Below are 19120 nucleotides of genomic sequence, written 5' to 3'. Positions count from 1 at the left end.
TGGAGAATGGGGGCAACTTCACCAGCCCTGCGAGGCCAGAGGAAGGTGAGGGGCTCCTTTCACGTACAGAGGAGCCACCCCGAGGGGGCCAAGGCCAAACACAAACCCTGCAATAATGGCCAGAATTTGGTTCTCTCTGCAGCTCATCGGCAAAGACATAGAAGCAGCCATTGAGGAAGAGACATCAGGAGATCTGAAGAAGGCCTATTTAACTCTCGGTAAAGTGCCGTGGGGGAATCTCCTGTCTTGGGTTGGGCTCCCTGGAACCAGACTGGGTGACAGGGGCTCGGTGTCAGGGGACACATTGGGGAATGCTCTATCCAAGGGATACAGTGAAGGGGACGCAGCTGCATTTGGGGCCACGCAGGTCCCACAGGGAGACCTGAGGCTGGGAGCAAAAGGGTGAGGGCTCTGCACCCCATGTCAATCCGTCCCTGGGTGTTGGCTGTACCCTGGGAGCATTTGCAACCTTGGACAAGCCAGCTGTCTCCTTTGAGGGGCAATTTTCAGAAAGGGGCTTGGCTGTGAGCAGCAGCAGGTAAGCCTTGAACGAGCACCTCGATCCTGCATGTTCCACTTGCTAGAGCCCCCTGAGATCACCTGCAGACATCCCAGGACCATTATCTAGACCCAGGCAGCAGTGGGGTTCATAGGACACACCTACAAAAGCATCCCCATGTAGGAGCCAAGCGCTTGCGCATGCCCGGTGGCTTCAGGGTTTCCTTTTGCATTCGGTTCCCTTCAACATTTGCAAAGAATGAGGTCTGTTTCCAGAGTGAGGAGGGAAACCAGATGTGGGCCATGCCAAGCATTCGCCAGGACCTCCTCTCCAGGTGTTGCCCAAAGGCAGGAAATAGCAGAGAGATGGGCCCCAGAGCGAGTCTGGCCAGCTCCCCCTGGAAAGAAGGCATTGTCCATTGTCCACGCTCCTGTGGCGAGGAGTCCAGGGCACCATCCCAAATGGCACAGGACATGGAAAGACAGATCCCCAGAAGAAGAGGAAGAACCAAACAAGCAGCTCTGGAAGGCAAAAAATGTGCCGCAGGTGCCAAGCTCTTTTGTTTGGCTCTTTGAGGGGCTCTGGTTTTTTCGAACAATGTCAGCAATTGATCATTTTTTTCATCCTTGTTCATTTTGCACTCAGATTAGCAGGACCTCTGCTCTGATGGACGGAGGAGGCCTAGACACACCCACACTGGCTGTACACGGGAGCCGCAGCTGGACAGCTGTCCCCTAAGGCTCTCTAAGCAGCTGGAGGGCGCTACTCATGGCCTGGTTCTGAGGCTCCAAATCCTTGCTGTCTTCACAGAGCTGAGACTGAGGGAAACACCCAGGGGCAGACACAGCCACTCTGGCCCCTGACATTCTCTCGGCACCTGCTCAGTCCCGGGAGGGTGTGGTAGGTGTGAGGACCAGGGGTAACTAAGAACCCATCCTCACTCTTACAGAGCTTAGTATCCACGGTGCATATACACGCATCAACAGATCAGGCTACAGGCAAAATAAAAAGCCAAGCAAACAAAGAGAGTGAGGAGTTTACAGAGGAAGGCAAAGCCGAGTCCCTGGGGGTGGGGCCGGGAACTGCAGGAGCTGAGTGGACTTGCGGGCAGCAGAAGTGGAAGTGACCAGAAAAGGCCTTGAGAATACGCGCACGGAAAATGCAAGCTGACTTCACGGCTGTGTTTTCTAGACTCTTCCCACCCTGTTCCCGTTTGACAAGTCTGGGGGGCGGGGCTTACATCAAATGACTCCCACCGCCTGCAGCCTCTGGGGTAGCCCTCTCAAATGGGGTCCCGGGCCACCCACATCCATCTCACCTGAGACAGTGCAGTTCCCCAGGCCCCACACCAGGAAAGGAGCCCACGCTTCCCCAGCAATTGCCTTCCAGAGGCCAGGAGCAGGGAGAACCCCAGCACAGGGGCCCCAGCGGCCGGCTGCCCTTCCTCCCCTCTCCAGGAGCAGCTTTACGGTATAGCTCCCGGGCTCTCCTCGCCCAAGCTTTGGAGAGATGCCAGCTGCTGCCAACAACAGGGGGTGTCCCCCAGGCATAGATTTGTAGACAGAGGAAGAAGTTTTGGGTGTTCTTCCCCAACTATCCGGAAGAAGGGACATCTAGGGAGAGGTTGTCTGGAGGTGGGGCACACACACACCAGGCAGACAATGCTTGCAGCATCCCTCAGTGCAGCACGGGAGAGGACCTCCAGGAAAACCGCATGGAGGCCACTGGATCAGATCACCTGGGGACCACAGTGAGTCCCAAATATGCCACCTGCTCCCCACAGTGACGTGACATCCATGTTCCCCTCTATATAACCTCCAACCAATCCAGCACCTTTGGTTACAGAGGCCAGAACCTAGGCCTGAGCTTTCCTTTGCCCCTGCACCTCCGGTGGTTGCCACGTGGCCTACCCTGGACTCTGCCTCCCTGACCCTGGCTCACCCCTGTCCCTCCCACAAGGAGCCAGCAGAGGCCATGACACGGCTGCACCTTCCATGCACTCACTGCTCATCACTAGTGTCAAACAACCTGAAGCCAGTCTAGAGAAGTGTTACAACCTGCAGTGTAAATGGCTCATTCCCCCTAAGTGGTACTGGTGATGGACCCAGAAGAGCGAGGAGGAGAGGACAGAGCTGATGGATCTGTACAATTTTTTTATAACATACAATCCTTATACATTTCCATGAGGTATTGTGCAACACTTTAACACATGTATGAGGTGTAAATGGATCAACTTAGGCAATTAGCATTTCTATTTCTTTATCTTTTTTTCACATTTGGAGCTACTCAGTTACTCTCTTACAATTTTTTTTGGAAAGTTAGAGAGACAGAAACAGAGAGAGATCTCCCATATGCTGGTTCACTCCCCCAAATCAGCTGGGTCAGGCTGAAGCCAGGAGCTGAGAACTCAATTCAGGTTTCCCATCTGAGTGGCAGCAACTTGACCCTCTGAGCTGTCACCTGCTGCCTGTGCATTAGAGGAAGCTGGAATCAGAAGTAGAGCCAGGACTCCAAACCAGGCACTCCGATTTGGGATATAGGTGTCCCACGCGGGGCTTAGCCGCTTTACCAAATGTCCGCCCCCCAGTTCTTTATACAGAAATAATGCATTATTGTGATCTATCGTTGCCCCACTGTGCTGTGGATCACAAGATCCTATTCTATGAGATTGTGATTTTATACCCATTATCCAACCCCCATGGACCCTCTCTGCCCCAGTAATCACTATTCTAAGTTCAGATCTACTTTCTGTGACTTTCACATAGGAGAGAGGCCATGTGGTCTCTGTCTTATCCCCAGGAAGGGAGCTGTGTGCACCCCAACACCAGCTGACAGATAGAAACCACACTTTGTTAATCCTGGGAGAGATCAGAGCAGTGGGCAAGGAGAGAGCCAGTGGCGGCATCTCGGGATGGAGAGCTTTGGAAAGGATCAGGCAGCACATTCAGGCCACGCCCCAGACCACTCACTAAGGAGATTATGGGGAACCCGCCAGGAAAAGACTCGGAGAGGAGACTCACGCAGCAGACCCAGTGAGGACAAGCGAAGCGAGCTTGCTTTGCATGCAGAAGCAGAGAGTCTGGCTAAGTCAGTCCTTGAGATAACGTCGCTTTGTGATGGAAAGCGGCGGCCAGCCCGTGTTTCCCCTCAGAAGCCAACCCCAGCACCAGAGAGCTCACTTAGATATTGAGTCCCTTGTGCAGATCATGAACGGGGTAGGGGAGGGCCACGGCTCTCCTCATCCCTTCAGGGAACAAGAGAGGCTCTTACTCCTCTCTAGCAATCTGGCCCCAGCGCTGGTGGGAGAGCTCAGATGCCCTGACCTGGGAAGCTGCCAGACCTCACTCCACAGCAGCATGAAGCCAGCCCCTTTCACACCTCATCTCGGCACGAGGCAGTCAGCTCCAAGGGCAGCCTTGGCAGAGACAGCCCACACGGCGCCAGCCTTCCGAGGGTCCCAAACCTCACTCTCTCTCCTCCCTTGTCCCGCCCAGTGAAGTGCGCCCAGGACCGCGAGGGCTACTTTGCCGAGCGTCTCTACAAGTCCATGAAGGGAGCAGGGACCGACGAGGAGACGCTGATCGGCATCATTGTGACCAGGGCTGAGGTAAGACTCCCTCCATTCCAAAGACACAGCTGGGGCCTCTCCTTTCCCACCACCGACGTCATAGTCTTTTTTTCCAAGGTTTACTTTCTCAAGGTGTACTTATTTACTTCCTCAAAAGGCAGAGTTAGAGAAAAAAGGAGACAGACAGAGAGATCTTCCATCTATCAGTTCACTCCCCAAATGGCCACAAGGGCCAGGGCTGGGCCAGGCCAAAGCCAGAAGCCAGGAATGCCATCCGGGTGGCCAGAGCCCAGAAACAGGCCATCTTTGGCTGATTTCCCAGGTGTATGAGCAGGGAGCTGGATCAGAAGTGGGGTAGCCAGCACTTGATCTGGCACCCATATAGAATGCCAGTATCGTAGGCAGCAGCCCAGCCCACTGCATCACAACACAGGCCCCAACAGATAGTTTATAGATAGTTTACTTGCCTATTTACAGCAAGTATAAAACAGAGATGGCACTGGCTGTCCCAGAATTTATAGAAGACACGGTGATCTGCTGCAATCTATATAAAAATGCAGTAATGAGACTTGCTTCTACTTCTGTCATTGGTGGCTCTGGAGAGCTGGTGGCAGTGGGCAGAGGGACCCAGCAGGGAGTCGCTCTAAAGCAGGGCAGCTTCACATGGCTTTAGTTCAGGGGAGACCAACAGAGACACAGACACATCTCCCAGCGCAGAGAGCACAGAAAATGCCTTCCTAGCTCCTGAGCCAGGTTTCTGATTGGACGCACGGCACAAGCACCGATTTTGTGCAAGAAAACATATTGGCCTAAGGCAAGGTTTCTCAGCCTAAATGATTTCCCCCTAAGGAGCTTTTTCTTAATGAATCATTTATTTTATTTATTTGAGAGCAAGCGAGTGCATTCCCATCTGCTAGTTTACTCGTAATGCCTACAACAGCCAGGGCTGAAGCCAAGAGCCAGGAATTCAATCCAAGTCTCCCACGTGGGTGGCAGGCACCCAAATGGGCCATCACGTGCTGCCTCCCAGGGTGTGTATCAGCAGGCAGCCAGAATCGGGAGCAGAGCTGGAACCAACCCAGGCAATCTGATAGGGGATGCACGTGTCCAAGTGGAGTGTTCGCCACTGCAACAAATTCCCAGTCCCCCGAGGAACCTTCCTGGGCACATTTTTTCCCCTAATTTCCACCTCCTCAAGAAATGCTGATGATGCAGATACTACTGTGTATCTGTTGAATACCAAGGGATCATCAGTGCTTCCTTTGAGTGCACATGAGAAAGTTCACGGAAATGGGCTGGTGCTGTGGAGGAGCGGGTAAAGCCACCAGTGATGATGCTGGCATCCCATATGGGTGCTGGTTCGAGTCCCAGCTGCTCCACTTCTAGTTCAGCTCCCTGCTAATGCACCTGGGAAAGCAGTAGAAGATGGCCCAAGTGCTTGGACCCCTGCTACCCACATGGGAGATCTGGAAGAAGCTCCTAGCTCCGGGCTTTTGTCTGGCCCAGCCCTAGCAGTTGTGGCCATTTGGGGAGTAAACCAGCTGATGGAAGATTTCTAACTCAAACTTTGAAATAAATAAAATAAATCTTTTTTAAAAAGTTTATGGAAAATGGAGTGAAAAGATAAACTCATTTTGGTATAAAATATTTTGAAATATATACAAGGGATCTTCAAAAAGTTTATGGAAAATATGTATGATAAAAACCCTATGCATGAAGTTCAAGATTGTTTTCACACCAAAATAAACTTACGATTTAATTCTAGTTTCTCTGTGAGCTTTTGGAAGTCCCCTTATATGTACAAGGACTGCAGGCATTGTTCAGCCCCTAGGAGGCAGTGTTTGCCCCATCTCAGCGGACAATGCATGATGTGTCTGAGAAAGGGAGGAGGCTGAGTAGCCAAGAGCTTGGAAGTAGCTGTCAAGACTCGCGGCTCATGCTTTGGGACCAGGAGCCACAGCTCCTGGGACAGGAAATGAAGGGGCAATGGCACTGTCTCCATGTGAGAGAACGAAGTGAAACCAAGTCCTGGGAACCCACAGCCATCTTCCCTTTGTGGGGGAGGGGACATGGTAGATGAAGGGAGAGACACCACCCCAAATTCTGCTCCTGAAGTTTGAACAAGCAATACTCAGCGTCTCACAACAGGATGGGTCTTTCCTTTCTATTTCTAGTGCTGGAATTCCTCCTCTCCCTCCTTTTTCTCCTCCTGCAGGATGCACCTTTCTCTCTTCACGTCTGTCTCCCCTACCCCTCGGTGGTCTCTCTACACTCCTTCCCACACTCTCCCTCCTCCGGCACTCTCTCTCTTCCACAGGTGTCTGTGTCCCCCACCTCTGGCTCTCAGCACACCCCCCCATAGCCAGTCACTGAGGAGTCTCAGGGGACCCAAAAGGGACAGGTGCCCAATGGAGCAAACCTAAGGCTCTGAAGGAACCCCAGGGAGGTCAGATCCTTCTAGGGACCTCACAGGAGTCCATGTTCTCTCTGGTGCAGACCCCAGAACGTTTGACCCTGAGATGCTCTGTCCCAGCTCAGTCCTGACCCCCTCCCAGGTCAGCTCCTTCAAACGGCTCTAGACCCAGCCAGATGCAGTTTAACTGAACTCCCTAGTTTTCCAAAGCCACATGACCAGACTATCCCCCAGGTACCCCTCCTTCCTGCCCTGCCCCCTATGTGGGCAAGGATCCAAGTAGGGGAACAGAGGAATTTCTAAGCCATGGTTGGCAGAGGACACCCACCACCTGCTTCCTGTATCTTTCTACTCAGCATCCACTTCAAACGATCACCCACACACCCCCCCTTCCCCATTCCCATCTTGTTTCTCTCCATCACTTCAGCCCTCTAATTGGGCTGCAGAAGAAAGAACCAGATACCTGAGCCACATTCTCTAGGTCTGGAGTGCAAGGAAGAGTCTAAACCAGAAATGAATTTAAAAAGAACAGACTCTTGGTGCCTGCCATTGATGGTGGCCACGCTGTAAACATTGCTGTGCCTGTCATCTTGCTCACATGGGGCCCTTCAGGGCGTAAGAGCAAAATTCCACAAGAAGTATCAGGGAAGCCAAGAGAGTCCCTTGCTGCTTTTATGAGTCCCTGTGATCCATCTGGAGTTAAACCTTCCCTGGTGCAAGGATCTTCTCTTCCCAGATTGTAACAGTCTGCATGCAGAGCACTCATTCGTGTGTTCCTGAGTCCCAGGTCCACCCCCAATACCTGGGTCTTTCAAGGTTTCAATGAAATGGATTCAAAATATGTCCTACAAAAGATACTAGTTTGGATTTTCTTGACTGGTACTAATGTCCTCGCTGCTTGGGGTACCAGGAAAAATAATGCCTACTTGCCTATTTCTATGTTGACAATTGTCTTATCCTTACATTGGGGGTCATCAGACCATCGCCAGCACACTAAATTGGGCCCGCTGCCTGCTTTGGTGTAATCTTGCTACCTAAGAACAACTCCTTTTCACACAACTGGAGAAAACGGATACTTTGCAACACATCAAATCCGATGACATTCAAACTTTAGTCTCCATAAACACATTTTTGAATGGAACATACACACATAGGGACCCCTCTGCAGACTTCAGGGAACTGAGCGCACTTGTCCGTTTCTCATCCATGACATGGCAATGGCAACCCTTGAAGAGATATTTAAGACATAAATAGGCCACTGCCACAGCTCACTAGGCTAATCCTCTGCCTGCGGCACCAGCACACCAGGTTCTAGTCCCGGTCGGGGCGCCGGTTCTGTCCCGGTTGCTCCTCTTGTAGTCCAGCTCTCTGCTGTGGCCCGGGAAGGCAGTGGAGGATGGCCCAGGTGCTTGGGCCCTGCACCCCATGGGAGACCAGGAGGAAGCACCTGGCTCCTGGCTTCGGATCAGTGCAGCGCACTGTCCATAGCAGCCATTTGGGGGGTGAACCAATGGAAGGAAGACCTTTCTCTCTGTCTCTCCCTCTCTCTCTCTCACTAACTCTGCCTGTCCAAAAAAAAGCCATAGACGAACAGCTGAGTCTAACACACGCTTGCCGTTGTTGGTGCTTACAGTGTGAACGTTGCTGTGCCCGTTGTCTTTCCACAGGTGGACCTTCCAGGGATAAAAGCAAAATTTCAAGAGAAGTACCAGAAGTCTCTCTCTGACATGGTTCGCTCAGACACTTCCGGGGACTTCCGGAAACTTCTAGTGGCCCTCTTGCAGTGAGCCAAGCCAAGCCAACAGCAACACAGAGAGAAGCCGCCTCTGTCAAGAGCATGTTCCAAACACAAAACCCCCTCAAGAGCCCAGGTTTATTTTCTTGGAAGCTTACGCAGGGCAGCCAGACCATGCTCATTGACTCAAGGTGCTCGGGTGGGTCACCTTGAACGCTGGCTTAGCAAGTATCTGGGCTGCCTCTTAAGGTTTCTTTAGCGTGGTGACTGAATGCTTTCCACACACAAATGGAATCAGCAGTCGATGAAAAAGCTATGGTTTTAATGAAATGCTTAGGAGAGTACAGACTGCACAGGGGTGTGTGGGGGCCAGGTAAAGACAGAATGGTGAAGGAACAGGGGAGACAATTTGACCGATTTGCTAATTTTCCTTCTCTGTGTTCTATGCCAAAGCCTCAGCGTTCATTAAAAGTTGTCGATTATGCCTCCAATGTGCTGCTTTTCCAAAGCTGGCCTGCTTAGTGTGGGCTCTTGGCCTGGAGACACAGGACCTGTGAAATCAAACCTTTCTGGGGAGTGTAAACAGTGGCGTTTATTTGGGATCATGGAGGACAGTAATCAAGGCTGGCAGCAGGGAGATAGTAGACTGGTCTGCGTGAATGTGACGAGCGTGAGACTCACTAATCTATTACCTGATTTATTTGGGTTTTCTCCTCTAAGCATTTGGCCCACTTGAGTGCTTCATTTGACCTTCAAATACAACCAGGCTGAGCAAGGTGCTAAAAAACAAAATCAAGGTCAATGGGCCGCCTCTTTGGTAGGTTGGTTTGGCTGCAATAGAATCTCTGTCCCAAGATGCTGGCCTTGTAGCCGCACAGAGCTACACATGAAGGGCTCCCTCCAGGGAACCTAGACACCTGGGTCTCGGATGACCATTGGCACTTCCCAGTTACAATTTCATAGCTGATGCTCCCACAGCTCTATGAGGTTGATATTTGTCACTTGAGGAAACCATGACATTAGTAATCTGGTTAAATTCATCTGCAAGTGCTAGAATCAGGACTTGAGTCCAAGACATTCCAGGAATCATGCTACTAACCACCTCTCCTTAAAAAAACATAACTTGAGTTACACGGGAATGGGCCTATATTCATTCATCTAATTCGCTACCATTGGCTCACCACTGTGCTAGGCTCCAGGGATATAAAGGTAAATAGAAGATTGACAACCCTTTGGGCAACTTATTCCCAGGCCAGCAACATAGACAGAGGTGTCCAATATGCAACAGAATGTTGTATGTGCATTACCAAGGGCAGGTAAAGGCCTCTATCCAAGAGTAAGAAGAGGGAACACACAGATGCGTTTGTGCTGGATTCTAAAGAGTGTAGAGCAGCCTGCCAGAGAAACACAGGAAGAGGGCACAGGCGGAAGCTGGGACGTGTGAGTAGGCAGGATGTTCAGAAAGAGGTGGCATCCATTCTCCTGGGACACAGCACAGAGACAGAGAGGAGCAGGCTGGCGAGGCAGGCAACGAGGCTGCTGAAACACACTTGGATACCATCATTCAATGTATTGCTTGTCATGGAGGAGTTTGGTCCTTTGGACAATGGCGTGATTGGAGGTGTTTAATTGGTTGGGGACTAGGATCGTTCTTGGACCTTGGGAAATAACTCAGGTGATAGGACCAAACATGTAGCAAATAGCTCAAACACTCAGTCTGAGGACAGATGCCATAGTGTGTCTTTTCAGTGGGTACAAAACCATGAATCAACAAATTAAGAAACTATGGTGGTGCTGGCTCTGTGTCATAGTAGATTAAGCACCCGCAGCACCAGCATCCCATATGGACGCCAGTTCAAGTCCCAGATGCTCCACTTCCGATCAGGCTCCCTGCTTTTGCCTGGGAAAGTGGTGGAGTAGGGCCCATGTGCTTGGGTTCCTGCAACCCATGTGGGAGTCCTAGAAGAAGCTCCTGGCTCCTGGCCTCAGATTGGCCCAATTCCAGCCATTGCAAGATTTGAAGAGTGAACCAGTAGATGGCAGATTGCTCACTCGCACTCTCTCTCCCTCTCTCTCTCTCTCTCTCTCTCTCTTCCCCTCTTTCTCCATATCTTTGTCTTTCAAATAAATATTTTTTTAAAAAAAGACATTACGGTAACATTTGATGACTTCACTATACTGGTTTATTTACCTGTCAGAGTTAGCATTGTGAACCTTAACACATAAAAAATTATTTTCTAGAGCCATGGTCAGTGACAAAACATACTGGTATTTTCTTATCTGGTGCTGAAGCTGGTCTCTGCTTTCATAAAAAGAAACAAAACAACCAGTTCTTGGGATCTGAGCTCATGGCAAGGAGAGCAGAGAGATCTATTAAAAACAGACATGATTTGTTGGTGACCATGATTCATGCAGAGAAAATAAGGAAGGTGATTCCCGGGGGAGAAAGCGGGCTGAGACCGAGAAGCAAGGTCACTTGTTCAAGGCCATATGGGAGAAGGGACCTAGGATTCAACCTCAAGTTGCTCTGACCCCCAAGCCCGTCACCTTTGCCACACTAGCTCATGAGTCACGAGTGCATTGGTTCAAAGTTGGCTGGGGAAGCCTCGTGCTGCCTCTCTGTGGCCACTGACTGCTGCTCATCACCCACAGGCTGGAGCCACAGCCGACGTGCTCAATTCGAGACGCTCCCTCACGAGACAGCTCGGGGTTGGTCCGTCCCAGCAATGGTCCCCACTACCCCTGCCCCCACAGCCAGCTGGGAAACTCCTCCCTTTCCCCTTCACATACACGGTGCCCTGCTGGCCCCTTTCCCCTCTGCCCAAGCCCTTGGCCTCAGAGGGCAGGCCTGCCTGCGGCGAGAGGAGGAGGACAAGACAGAAGGAAGAGGGAGACAAGAGCAACACTGCTTCGTCACCTGCTGCTGCACAGCCCTGTCCCCATGCTACCCACTTCCTCCAGGGCCCCAGGGGGAACGCCAGCTTCCGCCACCCGAGTGTCTACACAGAGGGGAGCAGGCCCTGTCGGAGCCTTTGCTGACTCAACACGCTTCCTCGTGAAAGCCGTCCCAGGCCCCCATGGGACTCCACACTGCTGCTCCCCCCCACAGTGAGCTTCCTGGGGGTGCTGTGGGTAAGCAGACTTTGGGGAGCCGGCCTGAGAAAACCATCGTGAAAGCTGAGGAGTCCAGAGCATCCCATCACCCACTGCGGGAGCTTCCGCTCTCAGATTTCTCCCCATCGCCCTGGGACCCCTAATATCTGTGGGTCCCAGCCCAGCTTTACTGTCTGGTCTATCCAGAACCAGGAGGGGCCTGTGAGCTAACACTGCTCAGACAGCCGAGTTCACGCTACGACCCTGCTGCGGATCCTGGGGCGAGGCCCCGCTCCTGCTCTGGAGCCGGCTCAGGACCCTCGGAAAGGAAATCCGGGGTCCCAGGTGCCTACAGCAAGGGCTTGAAAAGGCAGTCCGGGCTGTGTGTCTCTGTGACCCCAGAAACTGCCCACCCATAGGGAGGAGCGCAACCGCAGAGGGCCCAGTGCAGGGACGTCAGGCCTGTGTGTGAGGTCTCCACTCCCTTGAGCACTTTGGGGTGGCATCAGCCACTTTTCTTCTTGCTCTCTCTGAGAACTAATTCCCCAAGTTCTTCCTCCTTTTTTATAGTTTTTTTTTTAATTTATTTATTTGACAGGTAGAGATATAGACAGTGAGAGAGAGAGACAGAGAGAAAGGTCTTCCTTCCATTGGTTCACTCCCCAAATGGCCACTATGGCTGGCATTGCGCCGATCCGAAGCCAGGAGCCAGGTGCTTCTTCCTGGTCTCCTGTGCAGGTGCAGGGCCCAAGCACTTGGGCCATCCTCTATGCCCTCCCGGGCCACAGCAGAGAGCTGGACCAGAAGAGGAGCAACCGGGACTAGAACCCGGCGCCCATATGGGAAGCCGGCACCGCAGGTGGAGGATTAACCAAGTGAGCCATGGCGCCGGCCCCGTTCTTCGTCTTTCAAGACACCAGTGCTCGCTCCCTCAGATTGCTGGGGCCCTAAGTGGGCCTCAATCACGGCAAATGGGCAAAATACCCTCCTACGTACACACACACACCATGCTTCCTTCAGCTCCATGGTGACACCACTGACCCTGGACTTCTAGAGCCTGCTGGAGACTGCTATAAGCAGCTGTGGTCACGTACCTCCTCTTAGTCTAACCCCTGTCCTCAATGGGACGCCGGCTCGTCAGGCCCAGTGTGCTGGAGGGCAACTCGCTTGTTCTTCTTCCAGCCTGGCCATGAGCTTGAACTGAGAGCCGCCAGGTGCCAGGCCCTGAGCTGGGCACCGAGTCATCCAGGATGAGCCACTCATGCCCTGTCTTACCCTCACGGAGCTTCCAGTCCAAGGGGAAGACAATCACCAGGTAAACAAACCTCGCAGAAAATAACCACAGACCGCGGGGCCAGCCAGGAGAAGAAGAAACAGAACGAGGCCTTGGGTCACACTGGGCCAGGCTGGGAGAGTGGGAGAAGGGAACCACTTGAAATGCACCAATCAGTGTCATCTGTCCGAGAGCAGGGGGTGGGAAGGAACCAACCAGAGAGATGCTGGGCCACAGAGGAGCTTGAGGCAAACCAGGATGATGCTATAGGGGTGCTCGAGGGACCCTTGTTCTGTGTGAGGGAGGGCAGGGCCAGGGGAGGTCGGAAGTCCGAGGTCAGTTGAAGCAGGACCCAGAGGCCCAGGTAAGGCATTTAGGTTTTATTCTAAGTGTACTGCTGAGATTCCACCCTGCCCTCCCCCTGGGGGTGTCCCGCAGCCAGCCTCCAGGGTTCCATCTCTTTTTGTGCACAGCTCCACACTCCTCCTGGTTTCCAGGGAGTTGGACTGGGTCCAGGGAGTGTGTGGCATCAGCCGTGATCTGTACCACAAACGCACACGCTGCCCTGAAGCTCAAGCCTTGTGCTGTGCCTGTGTCTCCTTCTCCCCATCCTCACAGTCAGTTCTTTTTGGAGGATTGATGGCCTTTCCTGCCAGGTGGCTTCAGTCGGAATGATGTGACCAGAGAGTTTCTGGAAACAGCAGATCCCCACTGGGACCACAGTTAGCGGCTGTGGCGCTGTGGTAGTTGGCTCTCAGCAGGTGGGTCCCGGGGCTGATTTGTGGCATCTGCTGATTCCATGGTGTCAGTACTTCCATAGTGGCTGAAGTCAAGCACTGACATGATGTCCCAGGATGTAAGAGTCAGAGAAAGACGAGCAGCGGCAGCCCACAGTGTTCCCAGCTCACAGATGGCAGTCACCCCCACACCCCACACAACACTAAGACTGCTATGGTTGGATCTCATTTGGTTCGTGTGTTGGGAACTTGGACCCTAGGGTGGGGGCAATGGGAGGTGGTGTGGAGCCTTTAAGAGGTGGGGCCTAATGGGGGGTCCTTAGGTCAGCAGGTCAGCTAAGGGTGTGCCCTCCACAGGGATTACGTAGGTTTTCATGGGAGTCTAGCTGGTTCTTATGAGAGGGTTGTTAGAAAAGCCGAGCCTGGCCCCACCAGATTCTCCCTGGATTCCTATATGGAGATGCGATCCTTCCCTCCCACGTACATTTCCACCATCCACCCTGAGGCCCTTGCGAGAGTCTACACCCGTACTGTTTGGGCTTTCAGCATGCAAATCCATGAGCCAAATAAATTCCTTTTCTTCATGTGTAGCCCACCGCAGGAATTTCATTATCATGATGAAAAGGTGACAAACACAAACATGTAGCCAGCAATCAGAAAGGGATGGATTTTGAGTATTTGTTGCATTTATTACCAATATATTTATGTTTCTCTAATTTCCAATAATGACTACATTTAGCAGCCACCTCATAAGTCTCCTGAAAAGGGAATCAGCTCTTATGAAACAACACAGCCAACTTCAACACTGCACTTGGTCTCTGTCCTAATCCTTGTTTCTCCCAGGGGACTCCCAAGACCTTGTCCCCGGGAACCAGCATAAGAAGAGGTGATTATCCTGGACACCAGTGCTGGTTAGCTTCTTGTCACTATAACAAAACACCTGAGACAATTGACCTTACAAAGAGAAAAGGCTGATTTAGCTCATAGTTCTGGAGGTTCAAGTTCAAGATTGGGTGGCCCCAGCAGTTTGGTAAGGGAGGCAGATGGCAGTGGTGGGGCACAGGCAGTGGCAGATCACATAACAAGACAGGAAGCAGAGAGAGTGGTTGGCCCATTCGGGCTTATATGACAACCTCCCAAAGGCACCCAAGACCTTCCACTAGGCCACACCTCCTACAAGCTCCACCAACTCCCCAACAGCACTACCCTGGGGAGCAAGCCTTTAACATATGGGCCTTAGAGAGACATTCAATATCCAAACTATGGCAATACTCTTCCCCCAGGGCAATGGACTGTATGGATCCCACCATGCATTTCGGAGTCACCATCAACAGTTTGAGTAGGTTGTCTACTGCACAAAGCAGCCTGGTTGAGGTGACACGTTGGGCCTGAAACCTTAGCTCTCCCCATCCAGACTTTGACTGCGGGGCTGTAGCAGCCTAGAGAAGGTACCTTTAGCCAATTTGCACAGAGTTACTCTATCAGCTGGTACCATGCGGCTGGTAATGGATGTAATCAACTCTTCCTAAGCAGGGCCATTCAAGACATTCTTTCCTGGACAAAACGTCTTGTCAGCAGTTTCTCATTCTAAGAGCTATAAGTTCTAAAGTTCTAGGCACCCCACGTACCATACAGGCAACCCACATAAATCTGTTCTTACGAGAGTGTCCAAAAGTAAGGATTCCAAGGAAAAGGAGGTGAGAATAATGATCCAGAAGAGAAGACTGAGGTTTTACCGCATAAAGGAGACAGACAGTGCAGGAGCTAAGGGAAGCTGAGTACGCTAAGGGGACCACAGGCTCTCCTCAGGGGATGCCAGCCCCTGGAAGCCCCCACCCCTCCATCCTCACCCAAAGGACCGCCCAGCAGTGTGCAGCCTGGCTCATTCAGCAGCAAGAGAGTAATGCCCAGGATGCTCCCGGACTACACCAAACCACGTCTCCAACTGCATTACAGTCCCTAGACAGGCCTCGGATGAGCCTGCAGAGTAGATCAGCTGAGACATATGGCTGCCAGAACACCAGCAACGGATTTCAGCTCTGCATGCCCAAAAGGGAGAGCCCCAACGTCTTCTACGAGAGATGTCAAGTTGGCCTGGGTGCCTCACTGCAACTCCTTTAACGACCCCAGGGCACTGGGCGCCGACATGAAGAAGACAGGAGATCGGCAGAGAGAAATTGTCGCTCCCCGTCTTCGTGGGGGAACGACACTAAACCCTGCCTAGGCTTCATATCCGAGTCACGGCACCATTATGTCGCTCCCCCTCTTCGTGGAGGAGCAACACAAGACCCTGCGCTGTTCTTTCGTCTGCTCGGCCCTCCCCGGGTTTGCTGCTGGTTCTTCCCGGGTTGGCTACTATCCCTTCCACCTCCGTGGAAGGGCAGTTCCCCCTGGCCACATTCCCCACTTCCGCAGGGGAGCGGCACACCGCCGGCCGGCTCTTCTCGGGGGCCGCACAGGTGTTTCTTCAGCTAGATGTTCCCCATAGATGTTCCCGGTGCATGCCGTCTCTCTCCTCCTTTATAGTCCTCCTCCGCCAATCCCAACTCGGCTGCCCACACGCCGAGTACGCTGCTCTCCAATCAGGAGCAAGTCCTACAGTTAATTGGTTGAACTGGAGGCAGCTGTGCGGAAGCTGTTTACTTCTCTCCCAGCGCCATATTGTGGGAGAGCAGATGCATAGAATAAGTCCTAATTCGAGTAACTTAGTCTAGTCCGGATTGCTCCCCACAGAAATGAAACAGCCCAGGTCTGGGGAGGATTTTTTTTAAAGATAGATTTATTTATTTATTTGAAAGTCAGAGTTACACACACACACACACACACAGAGAGAGAGAGAGAGAGAGAGAGGGAGGGAGGGAGGGGTCTTCCATCCGCTGGTTCACTCCCCACTTAGCCACAACCGAAGCCAGAAGCCAGGAGCTTCCTGCAGGTCTCCCACGTGGGTGCAGGGGCCCAAGGACTTGGACCATTGTCTACTGCTTTCCCAGGCCATAGCTGAGAGCTGGATCAGAAGTAGAGCAGCTGGGACACGAACCGGCGCCCATATGGGATGCCAGCACTGCAGGCAATGGCTTTACCCACTATGCCACAGTGCCAGCCCCTAATGAAGATTTTTAAAACTAAATTTTTTGTTGTCTAGAAGTTTCAGATCTACAGAAAAAAGTTGGAGTAATATGAGAGAGTTCTCATATGGCACTCCCCCACCAGTCACCGACACTAATATGGTACATTTGTCATAACTTCCAAATTAGAAATGACACATCACAACTCAGTAAAGCCCAGACTTTGTTCCTTAGTTTTTACCTAATGAAGCTTTTCTGTCCCAGGATCCCACACTGCATGTAGCCTCCCCTGTAGGCTCCTCTGGGCTGAGTCACTTCCTCAGATTTTCCTTGTTTCCAGTGACCTGGACAGTTTTGAGGAGGTACGGAACGTCCTTGGGGTGTATGAGTTTGCCTGGTATTTTTCTCCTGGTTAGACTGGGGTTATGGGGCTTCAGAGAGGAAGATCACGGTGCTAACATCATGTCAAGGGTACAGGAGAGTAACACGACTTATCACTGTTGACGCTGACTTTGATCCATTGGCTCAGGTGCTGACTGGCAGGTCTCTCCCCTGTCAAGTTACTCATTTTGTTCCCCTTCTCCACTCTGGGCTCATAGAAACAAAGTCCCAACATGTAGCCTACACTTCAGAGGTAGCGGAACAATCCACCTCCTTGGTGGGGAGGGGATATCTACACCAAGTACTTGGGACTCCATAGCACTCAGTGTCTCTGTTCTCCCGGTTTACTTCTGGTGGCAACAATTCATTTATATCAGACTCATGAATATCTATATTTTGGGTTATAATCCAACACTATGTTATTATATTGCTCAGATTGTTCCAGCTTTGTTTCCTGGGAGCTCTTGCTGTTGACGCCTGTGTCCCTCTAACACACCCCTCATTGTCCTTGAGTACTTTAATCTCTGGTCCTACCATGTCCAAAATCTTGAAAAATCCCAAATGTGAAGCACTTCTAGTCCCGAGTATTTCAGATAAGGGATACTCCACCTGTATGCATGTGATTGGGGGATACACAGAGAGATGTGGACCAAGAGATCCACTGTGTCTGTGTTAAGCTAACAGAAGCCCCAATGATGTCTTCTACTTCTACCCACTTCCAAGTGGCTCATGCTAAGAGGGGGATGTGGACATCCTGAAAACAGCACAGGGTGACAAGAATGGGAGGGAAGCTCCTGGAGTAAGGGACCGTGGGCAGAATTTGTGCCCAGGGACTAGGGAGAAAGAACAGGCCATGGCTGAGTGGTCCTCAGACATCCACCACCAGGGACCCAAGGAATGGTCCTTAAGTCTTTGAAGAGAAGGCACTGTGGCTTCTTCTTTGTCATGGAACCAGAAATATTGGAGTACCTGGGTTCAACATGCAGCTCCAGCTCCCAATCCCAGCTCCCTGCCAACACAGACCCTTGGATACAGTGATGATGGCTCAAGTGGTTGGGCCCCTGTGGTGTATGTGGAAGACAGACAGAGTTCCAGCTTCCTGGGTCAGCCAGCCCAATCTCAGCCAGCAGGGGCATTTGAGGAGTGAATCAGCAGACAGGAGCTCTCTATCTCTGTCTATATGTCTGTCTGTCTCTCCCCTCCCCACCCCATCCCCCTTGTGCCCTGTGCTTGTGTGTGTGTGTGTGTGTGTGTGTCTACCTCTTGAATAAATAAAAATAAAAAATTTTAAGGTGTTCAGCCAATATTGATACCACACAAGGGGAGGGGAAAGAGAAAATGTGGGAAATAAAAGTACAAACTGAAGACACCAAGACAGCTGGAGGTTGGCCGTCCCCGGAGGGTTGGCACAGCCTGTGTGACAGAATTGGGCTTCTTGCCAGTGAAGTCAGTTTAAGGAGCATTTGACCGAGAGGAGCCACAGTGAAGTCAGTTTAAGGAGCATTTGAGAGAGGAGCCACAGTGAAGTCAGTTTAAGGAGCATTTGAGAGAGGAGCCAGGGGTCTCTAGACGCTGCCTGCTCGGTAGCGGGATAAGCAACCTTAGCATCACAAGCATGAGACAGCAGGGCTGGCCGTCAGCCTCTTCCCGGCAGAGTTGTGGGCCCCTTTAGGCGTTTCTTCAGAACCTCTTAGACAAGCACAGCTCAGGGCAAAGGAGACCAGAGGCGAGGTTAGACTCTGAGCGAGAAGGTACAGGGCTCTGGTTTTGTACCCTTCCTCGATGTGAGTTAACACGCACCAGGATAACACAACTCAACCCAAAGTGGACGACGTTAATTGTCTGAACTCTGAACTCAAGTATTAATTATTTTAACTGCCTTGAAAAACAGAATCCAAGTTGCTGTTTTCTAAAATCTTACTGAGCCGGTTCAAATTAAGAAACAGTCTTCGGAATAGCTTGATGCAGGGAAGATCAGAAAAGGAGCCATCGCTTCCACCCTAGTATTCCATTCACTTCAAGTGTCAGGCCCATGCAAATCGGTACACTTGCTGTGTATTTCTATCTGTCGGCACTCTTTTAACTGCAGCTCACTTGGTCAGTTTGCAGGATCAACAAGCAGATCCCCCCAGTCATCAATGGCTTTCTCAGATCAAAGTCTGTTGGTGGCTGATTCAGATGCTCCCCAGGTTGGCGGCTGGTCGGAGACCAGGTAGGAGGCCCCCCTGTCTCTGGCACTTTGCAAGAGCAGGTTGTATTTGTGCCCAAGCTTGTCGGTGACTGTTGTACACACTACTGCCATTATGTAGTTCAGTTATCTATTAAATAGGCAGGACACTCTAAGTGCAAAGGGAAA

General features: G+C 51.7%; 1 protein-coding gene and 1 long non-coding RNA gene across 3 annotated transcripts in view; one reads left to right on the top strand and one right to left on the bottom strand.

The window, feature by feature from the left end:
- Positions 1-8706, top strand: part of ANXA13 (annexin A13) — a 62555-nt gene extending 53849 nt beyond the window's left edge. The window contains exons 9-11 of one of the 2 annotated variants that reach the window (XM_008255642.5): positions 143-218; positions 3994-4106; positions 8148-8706. In XM_008255642.5, the coding sequence (XP_008253864.1) occupies positions 143-218; positions 3994-4106; positions 8148-8267 (309 nt within the window). In that variant the 3' untranslated portion in view covers positions 8268-8706. 2 annotated transcript variants of the gene reach the window in all.
- The window catches only part of LOC103348125 (uncharacterized), a 168660-nt gene that overhangs the window by 21049 nt on the left and 128491 nt on the right, over positions 1-19120 (bottom strand). The gene's annotated exons all lie outside the window — the stretch shown is intronic.

Source organism: Oryctolagus cuniculus, chromosome 6 (genome assembly GCF_051225735.1).
Source record: "Oryctolagus cuniculus isolate XC-2025 breed Fujian yellow rabbit chromosome 6, ASM5122573v1, whole genome shotgun sequence".
Lineage (NCBI taxonomy): Eukaryota > Metazoa > Chordata > Mammalia > Lagomorpha > Leporidae > Oryctolagus > Oryctolagus cuniculus.
This window is presented reverse-complemented; position numbering and strand designations above follow the sequence as displayed.